This window comes from Micrasema longulum, unplaced genomic scaffold, assembly GCF_059751315.1.
Source record: "Micrasema longulum isolate JH-2025_06_02 unplaced genomic scaffold, ASM5975131v1 h1tg000469l, whole genome shotgun sequence".
Lineage (NCBI taxonomy): Eukaryota > Metazoa > Arthropoda > Insecta > Trichoptera > Brachycentridae > Micrasema > Micrasema longulum.
The window spans coordinates 51,115-74,810 of record NW_028277667.1 but is presented as its reverse complement, the minus strand read 5'-3'; the positions used below and the strand labels follow the sequence as shown (position 1 = coordinate 74,810).

The window sequence follows — 23,696 nt, the reverse complement described above, 5'->3', positions numbered from 1 at the left end:
ATTTTTCCACATAGTCGCCTTCCCGTTCTATGCAGGTTGTAAGTCGTGGCACAAGCTTTTTGATGCCCTTCTCATGGAACTCTCCCGCCATCTTCTTTGTCCAATTCAAGACCTCTTGTTTCACCTCCTCATCAGTTAGGTTGGGTTTTTATTCCACCCATTTTTTCCATCCATTTTTTTTCCACCCATGTGAGTCTTCAGGAAGGTGGAAAGATGAAAATCCGAAGGCGCTAAGTCAGGGGAGTATGCAGGGTGGCTCAAAATGTCCAAACCAAACGAGTTCAAACGCGCCTTGGTGGCGTTAGCTCAAGGAACTCGCGAGCGCTAGTGACCCGACTCAATTTGTGCTGCTCTGTCAGTTGTTTTGGGACCCATCTTGAGCACAATTTTCGATATTCCAGCGTTTCAGTAATTGTGTTTTCACACCAGAATATTTTGTGGTACCCGGACTGGTACCCGAAGCGTAAGACTGCTCATCTTACTTTCGTGTAATAAAAAAACGATCGAGAGACCCCGCGATTGATGTCCCAGTGCAGTGCCCTATGCACCATTAGGTGCGGAAAGGGAATGATGATGATGACGGAGGGAATGAAATTTCGAACACCAAAATAAAATAAAAAATGGATTTTCGCGGGACGCATCGCAGTTTGCCTACTGTCAAGGCGCGAATGACGCCCATAAAATAATGGGATTATACAGTGGCAGCGAAATTTGAAGATAGGTATTTGAACTAGAAATGCCACGAATAGTGATTTGAATATTTGGCAAAGATGTGTGCATTTCGCGCGTGACAGGTTACCTGGATCATTGCGGGGGTGACGGGGCGGCGTATTTGTTTCATTTGCGAGTAGATCACGGGTTTTTTGTTCATTACTAATTATTACCTCACATTGTGTCACTAATAGTCCTTATTAGTAATTATTTGTTTATTGTACCTACATCATGGCACCATTTAATAAAAACATCGCCTATTTGCGAATATTAAGAGATTTGTAGTGAAAATAATAAACTGGCTGTGTGTTAGCTGTGTAAAAACAAAATTTCGCTAGGTATTATTTATGAGGAAAACCGCAACCGTCTGCTGCAAACAAATGCTGAAATAAATGTTTTCGCAACATCACAACTCACAACTTACCAATGATAGATTTTGTATTAAACTAAGAATTTGTGATTAAAATAGTTACATTTTTGAGTAAAACGTACATTTTTTTTTACGATTTGGTATTCAGTATTCTACCGAATAGTATGCAGTATTCCGAATAGTAGCCGAATATTCGTGGTATCTCTAATTTGAACATTGTTTTTCAGTCATTATCTCGCGGATGCCTCCCGAAAGAATTATGCCAATGATAGGGAAATTTCACATACTACAAACACCGATAAAACTATATGAAATGGATTTGGAATAATTAATTGTATTTTAAAAATTAATATAGATATTGTGGAGAAATGTTTTCATACATAAATGTAAAAAAGACATTAAATTAAAATACGTTCGCAGAGAAACGCCACGTGTTTGGCCTTGGTTGTTGTGACGCCAAGATTTGTGATATTGTTCTACACAAATTTCAACTGATACGAACAAATAAACATGAATCGTGACGTATTAGGGGCATGGCCAATGGAATCGCCGTTTTTGCGGGAATCCAAAATTACAAATGAAAAAATATTCAAATAATATTTTTTTTACTGGGCAGTATTTCATAGACCTTTAATATATAAAAAAAACGTGATATATACCTATTGTGCGGATTGATAATTTAAATAGGAATACTTCTGCAAAATTAATATAAAAACGACAATTTTAGACTTGTTCCTTCATTATCGCTCAGGTCCGGAGTGATTACAATAGTTCCGTTTTTATTTCCTATAATTTCTTTCAATTTTCAAGTTTTTTTTTTATTTGTAAAAAGAAATATTAGCGTTATAATTTACCCAAAGATTTCCATTTTAGTGGCCATTTTCAACGAGTTGTAAATAACTTAATATTAGAAAATGGAAATAAAGTTGGAGTAGAGCAGGGTTCGAACCACGGACCTCCGATCCGTGAGTCCGCAACACTAGCCACGGGACCACAACCTGATTCGAGTCTCTACAAGTTAGTTATGTTTATTAGCATACTATATTTCTCGTCCAAATTGTTATATTTTAAATTCATACTGTCGTCATTCTTTGATTCCATAAAGAGAAAAAATAACAAACGCAGCGTGGGTAATGCTAATTATAATTTTAATTAAGTTAATGCGAGTTTGTTCCGTTTGATGCATGCAATAATTGTACCTTCAATTTATCTTCGTTAGGTAAATTATCTTTCATTAGAACACCTGTCATAATATGGTGGATAATTTAAGGAAACACTTATTAAGAATACCAATAAATTATTAAAAAATAATTATGTGTTTTTCACAAAAATGTTTGAGAAGTAACAAAAAACGTCGAGAACATTGATTTTCAGTGAATACTTAATAAAAAATTATTACATAATGCGAATACCGACAAAAATACATGAAATGGATTAAGAATAATTAATTGTATTTTTAAAACCAAAATTGATATTGTGGAGAAATATTTTCATATATACCTAACCTCGAATTCTAGAAACTTGGTTTTAAACATTATTTTCGAATTTATAACGGATCAAAAAAAATCTTAGGAAATATTTGTGTCATAAAATTGAGTACATATATTACAGCCTTGCAATAGGACATATCCACTTCCTACAAGTCATACACTTTTTTTTGTAGACCGATGAAATATTTTGTAAGTTCCTCGCCATTTTGTTTACCTAAAATAAAAATTAAATATATCGTTTACCAATCTACTATCTAAGATACAATATAATTATTTTTTTTTTGAATTTTTTGAGCACACGAGTATTAAATTTGGCGTTTAATCGTAAAGACTGCCATAGTACAATATATTACAATGAAATGGATTTGTTTTTTGTATGTACCACTTAATTTTTTACATTTTAATAACCAACTTGTTTGGGCCTATGGCCTTCTTTGGGGTTAGGTATTTTGTTAGTATAATTTTATTAATTTTTAACTTTAAAAAATAAATTATAAAACAAATATGTTACTAGAAAAACGCGACGTGTTGATTATTATGACGTCAAGATTTGTGACGATGTTCTATAAAGATTTCTAATAAATGATAAAAAGACTAAACATATGCATAAAAAAGGTATTCAATTCATGTGATTTCATATTACTTATCTAATAGCAACTAGAGAACTCTTTAAACAAACTAAGCAATCAAATATAACTGAACTAATTTAAACTAGAATCATAAAAATTTATCCACAAATTAGCCACTGATGTAATTGTAGACGAATAACTAAATATTGAAAAAACTTGTAGCAAACATGGACACAATACGAGAATATCAGAAAAAAATCAAATACAGCCTTCTGAAACGAGACAAATACAGTCGAAAGTCGGGACTAATAAACCAGGGACTGAAATTATACAATAAACTACCAGACAAAACTAAACAAAAGACTCAGACAAACTTTTCAAAATATGTAAAAAATATTATTATCAACAACAGAGTATGAATAAAAAATATGTCATATAAAGTTTATATTTGAAGCACTAACTTAAGCCGGTCGGTGAAAAATAAAAATTAGTGTTTTTTTATATTTTTTTTTTATTAAATTGAAAACATATTATACATAATTATATAAAATATTCCCAAGGAGTTTAAAAAAAAAAACTCATTTAGGGACATACAGATAGCAAATTTATTTAAAGACGTTTTTATATTTTAAACTATAATATTATTTACAAAAGCAGAAAAATTGAAATTATGATATACTACAAATTAAAAAGGGTATGAAAAATACTTAAAAATAACAAAATAAACAGAATACTAGGCATGGAAATAAATTCAAAATGATGTATACATTATGCAATCTGGGAAAGAAAATTTAAAAAATATAAAAAGTTTGAAAATTACATGTAGGTAACTAAACTAGTACAAAATAAAATTATTTTTTTTAATTAACAAAATATGCGCACACCCAATACAGGTTAATTTTTTTTTATCAAAAACGTATTAAAATTACGTATACAAGCTAAAAAAGTATAAAAAAAACACAAATAACATTTCAATAGTATTAAAAATTACATATACAAGCAAAAACGGAAAAATATTAAAAGTTATATGTTCAAGATGCGCATTCTCTGGATAAACTAACATTATTTATTCAAAGTACTTCTGGAAAAAATAATTCTTCAATTCGCACGTCCTGTTTCTATATTTTGAAATTGGTACTTTAAATTTTTGTGGCAATTTATTAAATTCCTTGAAACCTATGTATTGTAAAAATCTAGTACCAAACTTCGTAGACTTCACAGATCCAATATAAATATTATTTTTTGATCGAGTTTAAAAACAAAGTTGTTTTATTTATTTTATTATAAAAAATATGTCTATTATATTTGTAAAATGAATGTAATAATCCGTAAGGGTTAATAAATACATTTTCAAATAAAAAAAGGCAGTTTAAATATATTCCGATGTCTGTGTGTTCTCAATTCCGCATTTATTTGTATTTTATTACGGAGGTTGCGGTATCCATTTTATAAACTTTTATCGAAAACAACAAATTTACATATTAGTGAAATACCCATGTATTTTTATTACAATGTCATTCTTCTACCGCATGCATAGGTTCATGTAGAATCTAACTGGGAAAGATAGCAAAAGTCATTAGCATAATGGAGATCATTATTTAAATTATGCCACTAAGCTATGCATGTAGTACGTGTCTTGTAGGTTAGAACATACCGCACTATATTACCGTAGGCAGTACATTTGTGAATGTCTTAAATTAACAGGTAGGTGTATTGCAAGGTATGCGTGTTAGGTGTGTTTCGTTGGGGTAACCATTTACTTTGCTATTGCGCTCAGTAAACATGTTTAAAAAAAATAATTGAGGAGTGCCCTTTTTATGGACGCATTCAATTTTTATGTTAATGGTTTATGATGCGACTGCAATGGTTAAAATACCATTTTTCGTAGTAATGTACAAGATATAAACATGTTTCTTACTTTCGAACAGTCGCTCTTAAATCTTTTAAAAGTATTCTGTTACGTATATTTTCTGTTATTCTTTTTCAGCGTTTATGAACTTCATATAGATAACTCTTCATATATATATTAAAATTTTGCGTCTAATAAATTGTTGATTTGAAATATTTATTTAAAATGGTGTTTTCACACTAAAATATTTCGTAGTCCCTGGACTGGTACCTGAAGCGTAAGAATGATCATATTATCTTCATGTAACAAAAAATATCAAGATACGCTGCGATTGTTTTATCAATGCAGTGCCCTATGCACCATTATGTGGGGAAAGGAAATGATGATGATATTTATTTTCGAGCTATTTTTTTAATATGAATTACGTTGGTGTTAATTTACTTCGCTGTCATTATTTCGTTTTTATTTTTGTCGTAAAAATTTAAATTATATTTATTGACTTTCTAAAAAATCTTCTAATTCGTCAAAAGTATCTAATTCGTCATTAATTAAAAAAAATCATCCTTGATGAGATCAAAGATGTTCAGTAAATGTGAAGTTCAGTGTTCGAAATGACCACGCCGAGGATTTTTTTATTAGCGCACACCTATAGCAATTCCATAACAGTGAAAATAAAATAACAAATCCTCAAGATTAAGACATAAACTAATTATTATTTTCGAAATATAAATAATCCAAAATTACCATTTACCTTCCTACATTTAGGGAATAAAAGTTACTGAGATTATTCGCCGCATGTTACTAAAGTTACTAAAATGCCAATGGGCATGATCTGCAGCCAAAATCTCGGACGAGAAATGGGCAAAAAGCCTGTTGACCTCAAATAACCAAAATAAGTGCGGGGCGACCACAACTAAGGCGGAGAAATAACCTGTAACCAGGATGCAGTCAGCATAGAACAGGGCGACATGGAGGCGAATGGAGAGAGCCTTTGTCCAGAAGTGGACGGAAACAGGCCGAGAAAGAAGAAGACCTACATTTGAAAAAACTAGTTGAAATGCCTCGACTTCCTTTTCTCAACAGCTTCATGGCTAGACATGAGTCTAAATTTGTTGCAACCGAGAAGGAAAACATTTTTGAGAAGGAATATGAAAGTCTAGGCATTTACGAGGCTTATGACCTGTCATAGGCTGGTTTAAATGGCCACATTACACACTGTGTAACATTCATCATTCTGCCCATGTTTAAACATTCACATTTCCTCAAATCTTCCATTTTTCATTTTTTCATTTCATTTCATTTTTTTGCACCACAACAGGCCAGGAGGCCCAATTACAGTGGTGAATTACACTACAGAACAACCAGGCTTGAGAAAAATCAATTTTTTTAATTTTTGTGTTCTCACCGGGAATCGAACCCGGAACCTTCCGTGCGTGAGTCAAGCGTCTTGACCACTACACCACGGAGGCCGCCATCTGTTGACTTTCGTGAAGTATAAGAGCTGAAACCTTTATTATGTGAACCGTTTCACCTACTAGGCAACGCTCGAAATTTTAGAGGTTAAACCAGTCGGTGACCGGCATACGCCCTGTAAATGTCTAGAATTCTCTATACTCTTCTCAAAAATGTTTTCCCTCTCTGTTGCAACACATTTAGATCTAATAAATAACTCCCTACGGAGGAAATCCAGCCTGTCTGCAAACATTTGGACACCCTTAAAACATTGTTGAGCTTCGTGTCTGTTTAAAAATGATCTAATTGTTTTTAAAAAGTTCAAGAATGTACCGTGAGACAGACAAATTAAAAAAAAAATGCCAAGTACTTTTTTTGTTTGTCTTAAATTACTCAAAATTACTGATCACAAAAAGTTTTTTTACGAAAAAATTCAATAAAATGAAACTGTTCCTTCCTCACCTGTATTTTAGACGAGTCATTTTTATTAAGTACAAGGTAAAAATAGATAATGTTGTGTATTTAGCTTATCGGCTGGTTATCCTACTCCGTCTTCAGCGCTATTGGCCGACCGGTTAAGAACCGGAGGGGGGAATTCTCCGCTTCTTCTGATATTCGGTTTCGCCAGTCACGCAACGCTGCACCAGTTTTGTTTACAAATGCCACACGCGAGTTCCGCACGAAAACTACGCGTAAACAGTAAACAATATTGTAGCTGCAGTTATGAGCACCCGCCCAGCGCGAAAAGTGCGTTTACCTGTGTAAAAACTTCGACCAAACTGTCGGAATAATGTTTTGAAAGTTCCTAGATTGTGCACCAACAAGAATCTATCAAGAATCTAAAGCGAAAAGACGCATTATTTATTGGACACGCTGCTAATTTCAGTGAGTTATTATAATTGAGTTTCTGTATGAAATATGATGTATTTTATCGATAAAACAGGTGAGGCTTGTGTGGGCTATCTTGAAACCATATTATCTTGTTTCCTAGCTACGAAAATCGCGTTATTTTATTATGATAGTGGTTTACGCGCGAAACAATGTTTCATAACGGTATTAGGTACATTTTTTTCTGTTTTTGCCGTGAAAAGTTTGGTACTTTCTGTTTCTCTTTTTGTGGGTCAAGCTCTCGATTCCACATCTCGAAAGGTTTTTATTTTAATATTGTGCTCAAATATGCACGCTTTATGGTGTAAACACATCGCTAGCCCAAAGCTACAGTGAGATATCTCTGCAGAACATATTCTGAGATAATCGGATTTTGAGGTGTGAAAAGGGTCCGCTGTAGCTCAATCACAAATAAGTATCGACGTGCTAATAAGCGAAGTGTTTACAATTTATCACCTTGGTTGTTTATCGTATTCGCGATCGCAATATAACGTCCGTGAACACCTAATATTAAATGTTAAAATATTTACGTTTCGCGACGTATAATCCTGCCATGCAAACAAAATTTGAATTTCACCGGTGTAAATATGGAAAATATTCCAAAACTCTCATATTTATTTATTATTTATCATGCTATTTATTGCATTTAGCCGGCGGTTGGCAAGCCAAATTTCAAGAAAAGCAATCGCCGCACTAATTGTAATTTAATTATAACCCTTTTGTATTAGATACTCCTTACTATTTTGCAAATGCAATATATTGTATTATTTTTTATAGTAAACGCCGATTTTTCGCCAATGAACTGTATTTATTTACGAGGAAAACAATAAACAAACCGACACGAGCGTTGACTTAGAGATTACACACGCGTTGGCTTATGCCCGCGATAACTTAAGCATGTTCATTATTGTTCATGTGATCGCTCAAATGCTTAGCATGCTTTTAAGCACGTCGATAGTTATTTGTGATTGAGCTACTGAATGAAATTATTTGAAGAATTTTTTGAACTATCCAATTTCAATATTTTATTATTTGAACACATTGATTTATTTAATTTATTAACATGTGCATGTGTATCTCAAAATCTCAGAAGATGGACATGTCAAAAGTCGAAATAATAGACCGCGCGTGCATGATAAGATGTATGAATGTAGAGAAAGAGAGGTATGCATGCAATGACATAGTGATATGGCGTTCTATCCTCTCTGCCCATCCTTACGGGTAAACGGTGTTCTGGTTTTTGTGTTCGCTTTTTTTTATCGTTATGTTCTGCAAATTATCATTTTTATTTAATAACAATTATAAATTATGTGGAATTAATCTAAACAATTATTTCCGACGAGGAAGTTCAGTTCTACGGGAAATCAGATATAAAATATGTTTTCTAAAGCGCGGTAAAAATTAGAGTATTTAATTATCGGCGCAGTTTTTTTTAAATGTTTGAAAAATGATATAAAAATGGTTTTAATAAAAAATAACTACTTTGAACGGCGTCACTAGTCATCATCATAGAATCATCAATAAAAGAGTATTGTGATTTCCGATTTACGGCAAGCCAACCTATCAATCAGTAGAACCCAACGAAGAGAACTTCTGACGTCACGAAATATGTTTTATGGCTTAGTTTGATAGTCCTTTAACAAAACCAAAAAATAACCACTGAACTTCCTCCAAAATTATTGCACGGGTGATTAAAATAATCAAATATTAATTTGAGTTTATCTATTAGCTTAAAACTGAATAATTGAATTACCTACATGCTGTGCCCATTGTAGATATGTACCTGTTTATTTTATATAGTAGATAATACCTCTATGTTACATTGCATTCACGTGTATTCATATAACACAAATTATATTCGTATGAACCGTAATAAAAATGAATGAATGTCGCATCTCACACGTCATATTGTTGTATTTTTAATTGTAGTACCTACATAATACACTATGCAGAGAGGTACCTACCTACCAATTTTTTATAGGTAGCTACTCCATTTATGGCGATTTCTAATTGTGATGGGCGGGGTATTTCGGAAGCAGAATAAACTGTGGGAAAAGTGAAGATTCGATTCGGAGAAAGGGCCGTATCTAATTTCTAAAACGAGTTGATATTTTGAGATAGGTATATCTACCCGAGGGAAAGTAGACTGAGTACGTCTAATATATTTATTTATAGAAATATTAGGATTTTCAAAGTTAGTAAGGTATGTTATTTAAAATGTGGATACAGTACGTAGGTACATATTTTAAAAATAAAATCGTATTCATTGAAGAAGAGGAAAATAAATAAAAGCTCAAGAAAAAGGAACAGAGTTTAACAATCGTACCACAATCAATGCATTTTTGGCCTACTACAAATTGAGCGTAAATAACTTAATTATTTTCATAACACTTTAAAAGCATTTTATAATATGTAGTGTGTTGGTGGTTTACAACATAAAGTGTCGAACATAACAAAAATTTCACGAATACATATCTAACAAAAATTTCACGAATACAAACATTGATTTATTTTTTTATTTAATACACAGTGTTATTAAAGCACAATTACATTTTTTTATTATGTGCAGTATGTGGATATATTAAAGGCACATTGAAAACCCGGGTTAGGATACGTACTAAAGTAGGCAAATTAGATACTGAAAGCTTATTCTGTCGCAATGAGGAAGTTCGGCGGTTTTTTAAAAAACATGTATATTTGTTGATAGATTATAGTTATTATACATTTTTTTTAAATTACTCCGCCGTGTGACGTCTCAAGTTCTCTTCCCATTCTTCTGGGTGAGTTGGCCAGTTGACCTACCGTAAACCGGAAATCTATCACAACTCTCTTATCATTTATTGAATCGGAAGAGCTATAGTGACGCCGTTCAAAGTACCGTATTTTTCGGACCATAAGACGCACTTTTTAACTCTGAAAATTCATACGAAAATTGAGGTGCGTCTTATGGTTCGATGCGTCTTATCGTCCAATTTTTTTTTCTAAAAATTGATTGATAAATTTTGAGGTGCATCTTATGGTCCGATGCGTTTTGTCGTTCGCAAAATACGGCAGAAAGTGCGTTTTTATACCTGTTTTCAAACATTTTCAAGAAACTTCGCAGTAAAATTGAATGCTTTAATTTTTACCGCGCGTAAGAATACATGTAATAATACAGTTCTGCGTGTGAAATAGAGCCAGCACCCTGGACGAGTGTTTTTCCTTCGATGGCTGGCCTCAGGTGAAAAATTTGAATAAAAAATCGAGTGTAGATAAGTCTGCCTCGTTGTAAAGTGGTCGTTGCGTTCGTTGGGGTCCTGGGTTCGATTTGTGACAGGGTGGAGTGAAATATTGATTTTTAAGGTTGTTTAAACTAGAGCGTAAGACTTGTCACCTTACCGACCTTCCGATCATCTGTTATATGAAGGAATACGCTGCATTTGTTTTACAAACGCTGTGGTCTATGCACCACCGGGTGTTGAAAATGGGAACGATGATGAGGGATACCTATGTAGGTAGTATAACTCAGGTAACAAAGCTAGGTAGGTATATTAGAAGAACCAGGATGGGAAGGTAGATTGGGGAAGGTGATCTGAGATTGCATGGTTGGTAAGATGGCATAGTGGGTGAGATGGCATAGTGGGTGAGATGGCATAGTGGGTGAGATGGTACAGTGGGTAAGATGGCATAGTGGGTGAGATGGTACAGTGGGTGAGATGGCATAGTGGGTGAGATGGCATAAGGATGAGATGGCATAGTGGATGAGATGGCATAGTGGATGAGATGGCATAGTGGATGAGATGGCATAGTGGGTGAGATGGCATGGTGGATGAGATGGCATAGTGGATGTTACGATGAAACCAATTTTGGTGTGAAAGTGAAATAAAGACATAAAATAAAAATGAAAAGTTTCATTTAGGTATTTTAAAAAAAATATTTCAATAGATTTTAATCAAAAATAAGAGAATAAGAAAAAGAAGAAAAAAAATAGACATTGAGACAAAAAAAAATAATTGAAAAAGACAATTAAATTAAGAAAACTTACAAAAGCAAATAAAAAGATTATCAGAAAAAAATAAAATATTCATTATTGGAATGCCCAACATCGCTTTCTTACTCATTTAAAAACTTCATTTAAAAAAGAAATTTACAAAAAAAAAAACAAGTTATGATGTTGCGCCTTGAATCCGCAGCTCATATTATATTTTTATATTTTATTTTTGCACCACAACAGGCCAGGAGGCCCAACTACAGTGGCGAATTACATCACAGAACACCCAGGGTTGAGAAAAATCACATTTGATTTTTGTGTTCTCTCCGGGAATCGAACCCGGAACCTTCCATGTGTGAGTCAAGCGTCTTGACCACTACACCACGGAGGCCGCCTCTTATGCATGTTATGTGCAGTTGTGTATGTGTACGCTGTATGGTCAACTATAGCTGTATTATATATTATAATGTGCAACTGTGTGACCAATATTCAAAAGTAGATATATTTTTAATAATACGAGTATGTATTACATTTACATTTTTAGTAATATTATACGTTTAGTAATATTAATGTATGATTAGTTATTTTATGTTATGTATAATTTTTATGTGACAACATTTACAATAACAATATTATGTGGAAGCTTCTAATTGGACTTTATGATATGTATTTATAATATAATTGTATCTTATAAATTTATAAATAATGTCTGTTGGCATTCCAATGAAATAAAATAAAAAACAGTGCCTAATATATCCTTCGTGTAAAAAGAGGTTCCAGTGTACTGCAGTGAGGGGTGAAATGAAAGCTTTTGAAGTTTCTATGTTTTGTTATTTACACGGTTTGATTTTAAAGAAATATTACATTTTCAGTAAATCAATTTTTAAAAATTGACAGTCAACGTAAAGAAAGACGGTAGTCTTTGTGAACAGTTTCGAGAAAGAGGTGGTCGTTTTCATTGTAACATTTGAAGTAAAGCTTAAAAAAGTTATTCTTTCTATTTACAGAGTTAAGAAAAGATGGATCAGTATAGAACAGAAAGGCGGCTATCAGCAGTTTACAGTTTAATTGTAGTTCTGGGCTTGATAACTACAATATGTGGCGCAATAGCATGGAATCATTGGAAATATGTCCTTGATGTTTGTCCAGATGAAGACTGTGGCTGTATTCTCTATGGTATATCCGCCTTCACTTATTTCACTGGCGGCCATGTTTCATCGTGCGGCTTCGTTGTCTATGGGCCGATTCCTCTGATTGGTGTAGCTTTGGTCATGGCGGCGTTTCATATTCTGAGAGTATGCATCAACAACATTGGACAGTATGAGGCCGATAATGGAACTACTATTGAAAAAAGGTAATTAATTTGGGATACATTTTGTTTCTATTAATTATTTTTTTGACTTGCTAGAAATAAAATCCGTGTTATGCGTTACCCACTTAAGGCGGGTATATTTATTTATTTATTCATTTCAAATTACATTTGTATTCACTAACATATTATGGCTTTTTAGGCTAAGCCCGTATTAATCCATAATAATATAAAGTAAATTAAAATAATAAATAAATACATGATACAATAAATTTAAAAAACCTTGATTTTCACAAAAATACAAGGTTTTCTTAAACCCTGTCACATCCGAAACCACGATGATCAGTATGGGCAAGAAGACATATTAGCATATTTAAAAAAATATTTAGAACAAAGATTAAAAAAAAAAAAAAAGGAAACAAGTGAGGGGAGCGCGCAGCGCTGTAGTCAGCGTATCAGATTCCCCCCCTCCCCCCTCCTCGTTTCATCTTTTGCTTGCTTTTTTTGATATTTAATTTTTTAAAATTTTATTCGTTCTAATAATGTATTTTAATGTGCCAATATGTCTTCTTGCTCATAACAATCATCGTCGTTTCGGATGTGACAGGGTTTAATGAACACCCTTTATATGAATTATCCATAATAACAATAATATTAATTGTTATTTTTCAGGGAAGGTGAAGTTATTGTCATGACAGCTAGAGCAGAAGTTCAGGATAGAGATACAGATCCAGTTTCATATTGTTGGATTCCGGTTTCCATATTCGGGGCAATCTTCGCTATTTACTCACTTTCCATCGCAGCGGTATTGACAGATGGCTACTATAAAACATGCAACCAATATCGGGCCGAGTTGATTAAGGTAATTTGGTACAATAACTACCATCCCAGTCATTTATATTCCGCAATGTTCACATTGTCTAAATGACCCATAATTGTATGCACTCAAGTAAAATAGAGTATGCATAATGGAGGTGCAATCAGGTCTTGCACTGACATCTATTTGAATAATATGAAACTAATATGAGTATAACTTTGTTGTTGAATGGATAAAAGTCATACACAAAATTTTAACTATATGTCTATAAGTCTGCCTCGTTGTGTAGTGGTTGGGGCGTTAGCCTACCACTCTTGAAGTCCTGCGTTCGATTTCTGGCGGGGTGAATGTAAAATATTGATTCACCTACATTTGCCATGTGATTATTATGATTTTCTTTATTTATTTCTTTATTTTATATTTTACATTTGCATATAATATTACGTTTTTATTATTTTTTTTAAAACATTTTTTAAATTATTTTTTTACAGGACTCACAAAGCCAATTAATATGGCTGTCGGTAAAGATCCTTTACATGAACATACAATAACACTAAATGGTTGCATAATAATAATTACTACTAACTTAAATATAAGGAGCGAATAAAAGTACATAAGTATATAATATGTTTTCAAATAATATTTGGAGAAATGTAAAAAAAAAAAAAACAAAAAATAAGTACACGATATCGCAATTACAAGATAAAAAATAAATACCAAACCGGAATACCAAAATTTAGAACAGAAGTGTGTACATAATTAATAGGCACAAAGCCTTTAAAAAAAAAAAAACATTATTTCTTTACATATCTATATCTATATCTATATCACCAGTAGAATATGTTTCCAGAATGGGTTTTGTAGCTCCACAACTCTAAAGCATTGATCATCTTATTTTTTAGTCGCTCCGTGCTACAGGAAGCCAAGTGAGGGCAATACATTCTCGGCTCAACTGTCAGGCCATATATGACTTTATGGACTACCTACAGCCCGATGTACTGAACAAGCACAGAGGAGATTTCATCAACACAGGCCTGGCATTGCAGCTAGCCATAGTTGGCGCGTGGTTCATGTGCTTTGCCTGGATATACGTTGTCGTATTAAACTCCATCCGGGCGAGGAAGGACAGAGATGTCTCTACGTGCTGCGGAAAATAATATTATTATTTATCTCGCAAACATATTTTTGCATAAGAATAACAGTGGGGTCCAAAATAAGCTAATAAATGTCTACTTGAGGGACTTCACTTTACAAATTTGTATATGTGTATCCAACCAACATCATGCTAAAGCAGAGTGTCAACAGATTAGGACAGATATATTGAAACTTTTTTGTATCCGTTGTTAATTATTCAAATACAAATGTGTGATTATTCAAAACAATTTTAATAAATACATTACAATTACAAAGTGGTAAGTATTAAAATAAAGGAAAACAAAAAATCACATTAGCCTAGCACTCTATGGTTGGATTTGTTAGTCAGACCTACGCTTGCAAACCATGTTTGCATTTATGTAATAGAATATTTTGATATTTAATTCAAAAGCAGCTATAGTATTTTAAGCACCAAAAGCATTTTAATGACCACCCATAATGTATTTACATATTTACATTCCTAAATAAGAAACATTTGTAATCTTTTTTCAGTAGGTACTATTATATGATATTTTAAAATTACTATAATATAAAAATACAGATATAGTAAAGAAGAGTAGAAAAAAGGATGCTGGTATTCCTCATAATGAAATCACTTTGAAAACATGATATTTTGTTTTGGTGTTTTAATCATAAACCAATAACATAACAAACCACATAAAATTCGGTGTTGCCAGCATAAAAATCAGTTGTAGTTCTGAAATAGACTTTTTTACTCATATATATGAGAAATGACATTTATAAAAAGCATGGAATATTCCTTAAAACAGTTGGTTTTATGTTTCACTATACGTTATGTGGTTTTATAACATTTTAATGTTAGTAAAGGACCTGTATTGAAAAAATAATATAACGCATATATCTGTTAGTACATGAAAATAATTATAAATATTTTTACTTTCTAAATTAATAAATATTATTTGTTATATAGTATGGTACCATTAGTACAAATTTTCTCTATAATTTAAGGATGCCATGAGTGAGATATGTTATGTGAAGTCTTCGATTATTTTTATTTCATATAATTACACTGCAATTAAATTTTGATATCTTTGAGTAATGTTTTCCCATCGATTTCTCTCAAATTTTATGCATTCTTTTTATTACAATAGCTGTATTTCCCGGGAAAGTTCTATGATGGTATTTTTTTAGTACACACACCTTGAAGCTAATCTTGTATCTTTAATAATAAAGTTTGGCTAATTTACGCAGTGCTAGTTCTGTAAGAGATATCTCAGGGATGCCCAAATACCTATTTTCTAAAAGCTCCCTTACTTGGGCTTTTATATTAAATTAATGTCAATTTATTAATTAATTCCTAATGCGATTTCATTAAATAATACTAGTAATAATTAGATTTGTTAGGTTAATTAATTAAACCAATGAAATAATAAAACATGGTTTTGAGCCCACGTTATTAGCCTAAAATATTTCCTTATAAGACAAAACATGTCACAAATTGTAAGCATTTTTTGTACCATTTTAATGTTAAAAATTCATCAGTTTTTAATAATGAAATAACGAACCTAATTATGGGATTCTAGCATTTTTCTGAAAACTATAAATATATTTTTTAATGTATTTTCTTTATAACTCTTGCTAACCGGGTTGTGGTCCCGCGGCTAGTGTCGTGGACTCATGGATCGAGGTCCGAGGATCAAACCCCGCTTTTTCACAACTTTTTTTTCATTTTCTTATTGTAAGTTATTTACAACTTGTCGAAAATGGCTAAAAAAATCGTAATATTTTGGTAAACTATAAGAACATAAATATTATAAACTAAGTAATATTATTATTATCTCTTGTTCTTTTCTGAATATGATAGATACCTAGTATATATGAAGGGAAGCTAACTTTGTTCAACGCATTGTATAATTACACAATGATGCTTTGGTAACAAAGATGAAAAAAAAATGAAAAAAAATATCATTCCGAAACAAACGAGATGTTCAAAACATTACAATATACTAGTCATTATTATAAAAACTTCATCCCATTTTCTAAGAATAAAAATAAATAAAGATAAAAAATTGTAAAGTTTATATTTGAAGCACTAACTTTGTGGTTATTCATTATAATAAAATAAATAAAACAACTTTGTTTTAAACCACTTAAAAATATAATAGACAATTTTGAAAAAGTCTTTGAATATATAACAACTTCTTTATAACGTTTGGGGCAGAACAGCATTAATTAAAAAATGTCATCAAAATATTTTTAAATAGTTTATGTGACGTAAAAAATATTTTTTTAAATATAATATTTTACTACAATTCACAGTATTTAAATATCGAAAGATTATAACATAATTGTGTAACTAAATAAAAATAAAGGAAAATGACCATATAATATTTTTTTACGTTAAAAGTTGACAGAAAATTTTATTTAACTTAAATTTAAAATATTTTGTTTTTAAACTTCTTTGCATAATGACGTAATAAAATAGTACATAGGTACCTATTGTCTCTTCTAGTGTAGGTGAAAGCCTTATTATAATATATTATACATATTTTTTATACTCTTAAGAGATTTAATTTTTCATAATGTCAACAACTTTTTGAATACTTTTGTTGACACATTTATGCTCGTAAGGCACTATTTGAATAAATATTTTTTCCGATAGCAGATTCTAAATGTCTTTAATTTTTATATGATGTTTTGCGTAATGTACATTCTAAATGTATTTCTAATAAATCAATGTGATGTTAAATATTCATGAATCTTTATTGACTGACTACCCAGCTGAGAGGTAGAATGATGGTGTCCTGAAGCACTTTGGCTAACAATGTAAAGATTTTTATAATATTTTAGAGACACTTGAAAAGAAAGGAGTTCTGCATTGGTTTGGACATGTAAAGCAAATAATCAGCTAAAAAGATCTACGGTGAGTAGGTTGATGAACGCAGAAAACAAGGAAGACTGAGAAAAACGTGACATTACTAAATCCAACGAGTACTTGAAGATGGACACGTCAAAAGTCGGAATAATTGGCACATGAGAAAATGTATGAATGAAGAGGAAGCGAGATCTGTATGCAAAGTGTGTGATATGGCATTCTATCCCTCTGCCTACCCCTACGGTAACGGCGTAGTGGTTTGTTTGCTCAAGACCATTGATGCAGAATAAAGAAATAAAAACACATTGTTTTGCATTTTTTAATCTGTCAAGAAACTCAATTTTTTTAAATTTATTGTCATACAATATGGATTTGATTAGTTTCTCCATGTCTTTGGTATTTTGTTCTAGTCTAAGTTTATGTATTTTATTGTCTTTGGGAACTGCACTGGAACACCAACCACAGCGTATCTTGATCATTTTTGTTACATGAAGGTGAAGATGAGTGTCTTCAGGTGGCCAGTCCAGGGACTCAAGGAAATATTTCATGTCGGGAATCGATCCCGTAGCCTCTTGCATGGTAAGCAAACGCGCTGATTTGACCACAAGGTTTATTGATAGGTAGGTTCATTTTACTCTTTTACAAATGAGATTAAAAATTAATTAACAAAAAATGAGTTCTTTAGGTGATTCTGATATTGGCCCTCATTGTGGTTTCATAGCTATGACACTTTTTTCATGCATAGGGTTGCCATGTTTGGCTAGGGTCTCATCAGGCCGTTCCGGGATGGGGAGTTGTAGTAACAAAAAATACAATTTTATGATGAATCTTTAAAATCATATGATAGAAATATTTTTCTTACATTTTATGTGGTGGTTCTTGTAGAAAAAGTTCTCGCTGACCATACTTTTCTGAAGATTATTTTTTTTTAAGCATTTCTTTTGTGCACATATCTGTGAAAGTCATCTTAAAATTGACTTAATACTGCAATGTAAATTTGCGCTGTAAATTCAACTCTACCCTTCTGGTTAATTGTGTATTCTTTATGTATACACATAAATATTTGTTTTAAATCTTTTGTTTCATTTTCCTTAAATAAATGGGAAATATCACATACTTCGAATACCGATAAAAATATAAGAAATCAATTTAGATTAATTAATCGTATTTTTTAAATCAATATGGATATTGTGGAGAAATTTTTTCATATATAACTTTAAAAAAAAAATTACAAAAAATGTCACTAGAAAAATGCGATATTGATAGTTGTGACATCAACATTCGTGACAATGTTCTAAAAAAATATGAGCGGTCAGGAGTAATGTTGAAAATGAACATGAATCGTTACTTATAAGGGGCGTAGCCAATGCAATGACCGTTTTTGCAAGAATTAAAAATATTTTTTATGCTATTAATAATTACCAAAAATTATTTTTACTGGACAGTATTTCATAGACTTTTATTACTTTAAAAATGTTAAAAAACGTGATATTTCCTTAATGTCTGGCTTAGAACGGGGTGTGTACCCTTGTAAGCCAAGCAAAGTTTCAAACATAATAAAAATAAGAAAAAAATAGTTAAAAGTTTTTTGTAGGTTATGTTAATCCCTAAATTTAGTATTAAAATACACCAAAATATCTAAAAGTTAGTATCTATACAAATAAGGAACAAATAAAGAGGAAAAACTAAGTTAAATAAAAGACATAATCAGAACAACGTGATTTATTATAAAATTTCAATGACTCTAGATGCATCATAAATTAATAGCCACCAACAGTAAAATCAAGTAAAACAACTTTCTTGTCACAATTATATTGTATAAAGCTGTATCACATGGATAAAAACAGTACCTATAAATAAAGCACTTAAAATAAATCAACAGATTAAAACATAAAAACAATCTTATTTGTATTGCACTAGAGTTAGCCCACGGCCCCATAAAGTTAATTTAAACGGAGATCTGAGGAAAATATTACACAGGAATATGTTTAGACACCGCCATATATAATTATTAATATTACACTACATTGCTTATCACATCGAGGCAGGATATACATAAATAAAGGCGAGGTGTTAGCTAAATTACTTGTCCTTTGAACATTTAAAATTACACATAAAACATTTATTTTTAGGTGGGGGAAAAGTTTTTTCAAAACTGTACAACATAACTTTATTTCTAACATGGATTAATAAATACGTACCAGGTTCATATTCACTCTAATCAAATCGTACTATACTAAATTACACCGGAACAATTTTTTTTTAAAAATGACAAATTATATAAAAACGAAAAATTGCAGTTTTTAAATAACACAGGATAAAAATTTAATTTAATTTTTTTTTTAAACATTAATTTAACAATGCGTAATAGTAATACAATTATACTAGGGCGGGTGCTATAGTAATTGGACACTAAATATATTATAATAGTAAAAAATAAGCAAATGGAAGAATTTAACTCCACCATAAAATAGACACATTTTTGTGTGTTTTTTCTTAAAATGAACGCATTACATTTAGTTATTTTTTTATTTAGAATGTCCAATTACTGCAGCATGTCCCAATTAGTATAGCACCCACCTTGTTTTTTTTTGAAATTCCTTACATTGCTCTTTTACTTTTTAGGAGTAAAATATACAATAGCAAAGTGAATAATTTTTGTTAGGATTTTTATTTTCTTTTCAAAGTCTTGTTGCCATGTCATATTTAAAAAAATAAAATTAAAGTACAGTAAATAGTAAGCAAATTCACTTTTTTTTAAATCCCGAATTGATCGTTATACGAATAACTTTTCCACCGTAGTTCTTTTATAGAGGTTCCGATGAATAGTGAAATAATATTGTTTTTTTTATTGATCATCCAGTTTATGAGATAAGCTTGAAAAAAACAAATTTACATTAAGCATGGTGTTTTATATAAAATTTTCCCTCCATTTAATTCACTACTTAGATAATTGCAAAATGTTACTGAAAAGTTTTTAAGCCAAAAAATATCTACAGAATCAAATGGTAATTTTGTTTTAGGAATTTCAAAATGCGCATGTCATTTGTGCACATTTGCCTACCTATGTGAGAGGTCTTAGGTTCCATTTTCGAGATGGTTTACACAAAATATATAACACATTCGCGATTATTCAGGCTATAGCTGTCACAATCGTGTCTCTCATTTAGGGAATAAGGGCTAATACTGCAGTCATAAGCAAAAAAAAAATTAATCAAAAATCACAAAATAAGTTAAATATGAGGTAATGTTCTGCAAACATTTTCAAACTATTTGATATACAACAATGAGCAATAAAAAAAATATTTCAGTGTGAAAAATGATACAATATTTTTAAAGTTGTCAAAAATAATATCAAATATCTAGAGATCCATACGCAAAACTCAGTGTAGATATGACACACACAGGTTTTATGCTTTCGAAACAATTGACATACTGCGTTTTTACTTGAGATTATTTAAAGTATTTTTAAATTTGGTAAAGTAGATAAATTCTAAAAAGTGTCATATCTCAAAATATGACTTTTGCAAAAGTCATATTTTGAGAATGTCTCTCTGTTTATTTGAAACTTGTGCTAAATTCAAATCACTGTCTCATAATTGACTTAAATTACTCCAAACTAAAGTTAATTAAAGTGAGGATGAAACCTGGTAGACAATAAGTTATATCAAACATCTGAGAACCCTCATTACAAAGTTAGACATGAGATTTACCGATATTTGTCAATATAGCAAACTCGGATTTTCAGTAGAAAACTTTATCAGTACAAAGCATGAGAATTTTTTAATATAAACAAACATTGAGTTGGCTAATGTCAAATATCGGTAACATTATCTTCCCATTGTAATCAAGGATCATATTATATATAATATACATAAAATATTAGTATAAAAGATCGTGCAATAGTGGATATACAGCTGTAATGATGCCCCAACTAAGAAACGCTCTTGTGCCATTCATAGAAACACCATGATAAAAGTTCCTAACCTTACTTCCTCGCTCTTTATAAACAATTTTAAATGTTTCAATCATGCCTCGATTCGGCCCGCCAATTCTGGTTTGCATAGAAAACTTAATAACATTGATAGGATAGAATAGAGTGCTCAGAAAAGCGCCGATAGACGCGCCAGCAATAAAAGATTGTAAAGCTTGGTATACAACAACGTCGCGAGTTGGGAGCCTATCGTGTAACTCGTCCCTAATTATAAAATAGAGTGCGTTTGATGGGCCATTTCTGACTAAGATGGGAACAAGTCCTCGGTAGAATTCTTTGATTCCGTAGTTTTTCGCAATATGAAACATTACATGTTTCGTGTTTTTGAACTGAGAGTTGTAAGCGGGGTCTATTAGGAGCGTTTGGATTCTTTCGAATGGCATCAAGATGGCTTCAACATTTCCAGCTATTATGGCGGCGATCGTTTTGGCTAAATATGGATTAATTCCAGTGTCCATTAGTGGTTTCCGACCCTCCTCATACACTCCGAACATGAGGGACATTGACACAGTTTTCTGGCATAATGGGGGCAGGATTCCACGGTACAAGCAGAGCAAACCTTCATTTTTGATCTGGTAGAATGCTGAAGTGGTTCTGACACCATGGAGCATCTAAAATAAAATGTTTTAATCGAAATATTATGTAGGGTTTAAAAAAAAACCTTTTTATTAAGAAGTCTGATGGGCTGGCAAATTCATTCAAAATTCACTATTCCTTACAATTTTAACAATATTCATACATTTTTGAATTGTTTGCATATAAAAAAATCGTTTATAGTAAATTATGCTTAGTTTATACAAAACAAGAAAAATATTAACATTTAAGTAATTGCACAAACAATATTTTATTTATTTATTGTTCAATATAATTACATAATTGACATGTGTTTTTTTTTCTATACAATCTACTTTAATAATTTTTTGATATTATAGCTGTTACTTTCCAAAAAAGAGAAAGACTTCGAAGTTATATAATTTCAAATATGATGAGAAAAATAAATAAATACATGTTTATGTAATTTTTTCATTCCAGAGTGCTTTAAAATAATATCTATACTTTCCGCGTGCAAAAGAAGATGTATGAATGTAGAGAAAGCGAGGTCTGTATGCAAAGACAGATTGAAGATTCATTCTATTCTGTCTGCCTACCCCTATGGGGAAACAGCGTGATGGTTTGATTGTTCATTTTTGGAAATTTGTTCGTTTGTGACATTTGAGGTGTTAAAACAATGTCTTCATTTTTGTCCCTTAAGTTTTTGACAAAAATAACAAAAACTTAAGTGGTTTGAAGTTAATATTCAGTTGTGATAACATTTTGGTGATAAAAGTTATCTTATCAGACTGCTAAACTACAAATAAAATTGAGTAATTTAAAAGATAAAACTGATTTTATGATTTTTCTACTAGTGCGTCTTTTTTTCATTAATGTAATTCTATTATTGCATCTGTTTATGATTAAGTACCTATGCCTTTTGAAGATTAATATAATATTTCTGAGTGAGAAATATAAGATTTTATCAATATATTTAGGATGCAGGTGGCTCTATTATTTAAAAATAGAAGATAATACTTTTACCCTTTTCAAACATTTTTTAAAAAAAATTCTGAAGCAATCGGGAAGGGTAATTTTTAAACAGAGGGTTGGATCAAGACCATTGGATGATTGAGTAAAGTTGAAATAAGTATGTCAGGTTCGGCACTTATTTCATAATTATTTTCATGAAAACATTAGGTGAAATGTAAATATATGTACCCACCTGGCGCATTATTATTTTGTTCATTGGATAACTAATGCTTATATTGAAGAATGCTGCGCCCCAACCGCAGGCAAATTCCCTCCAATTTACTAAATTTGCAATAGCCATTGTAATACTGGCTATTAAGTGTATATATTAAATTATTACGGGTGTTTAAACACCACATTATGGATTGTCACTGTTATCAGTCCGAATACGCGACCCCATGATCTACTATTGACACAAAACATTTAGGTTATGTAAGTGTCTTTAAATTAAAATACATAACAAAAACTGACACGACTGCCCACGAATTCGAGTACACAAATCGACAACGATCCCGCTAAATAGCGTTGATTCAATTTGTCAACGTGTTTACAAACTTAGGCATATGATTCACATCGTAAAAATAACTGATAATAAGTCAAATTTACTAAAATCATATGACTGACATGACATTTCCTGGCATTTGTGACAATTTTTTATGGATTTTCTTATTTACACACTTACGCATACAAATAAAACACTCTTACGGTTCTTACTTAAAAGCA

General features: G+C 31.5%; 2 protein-coding genes across 2 annotated transcripts; one reads left to right on the top strand and one right to left on the bottom strand.

Moving 5' to 3' along the window:
* The first annotated feature begins 7,003 nt into the window (after positions 1-7,003).
* Positions 7,004-14,804, top strand: LOC148281320 (uncharacterized). Its single transcript, XM_088226773.1, has 4 exons — positions 7,004-7,326; positions 12,307-12,653; positions 13,281-13,470; positions 14,328-14,804. Exons 2-4 carry the CDS (start codon positions 12,319-12,321, stop codon positions 14,580-14,582), a joined length of 780 nt encoding a protein of 259 aa, XP_088082899.1. The 5' UTR covers positions 7,004-7,326; positions 12,307-12,318; the 3' UTR covers positions 14,583-14,804.
* A 4,319-nt stretch (positions 14,805-19,123) lies between these two features.
* Positions 19,124-23,408, bottom strand: LOC148281319 (mitochondrial nicotinamide adenine dinucleotide transporter SLC25A51). Its single transcript, XM_088226772.1, has 2 exons — positions 23,167-23,408; positions 19,124-22,021 (listed from the first exon to the last, which is right to left on the bottom strand). Exons 1-2 carry the CDS (start codon positions 23,272-23,274, stop codon positions 21,299-21,301), a joined length of 831 nt encoding a protein of 276 aa, XP_088082898.1. The 5' UTR covers positions 23,275-23,408; the 3' UTR covers positions 19,124-21,298.
* Between the last annotated feature and the right edge of the window lie 288 nt (positions 23,409-23,696).

Coding starts and splice junctions, on each gene's coding strand:
- LOC148281320 (XM_088226773.1), top strand. CDS start 12,319: ATGGATCAGTATAGAACAGAAAGGCGGCTATCAGCAGTTTACAGTTTA. Junction 12,654..13,280: donor GGAACTACTATTGAAAAAAG/GTAATTAATTTG, acceptor GTTATTTTTCAG/GGAAGGTGAAGTTATTGTCA. Junction 13,471..14,327: donor ATCGGGCCGAGTTGATTAAG/GTAATTTGGTAC, acceptor CTTATTTTTTAG/TCGCTCCGTGCTACAGGAAG.
- LOC148281319 (XM_088226772.1), bottom strand. CDS start 23,274: ATGGCTATTGCAAATTTAGTAAATTGGAGGGAATTTGCCTGCGGTTGG. Junction 22,022..23,166: donor ACAAAATAATAATGCGCCAG/GTGGGTACATAT, acceptor ATTTTATTTTAG/ATGCTCCATGGTGTCAGAAC.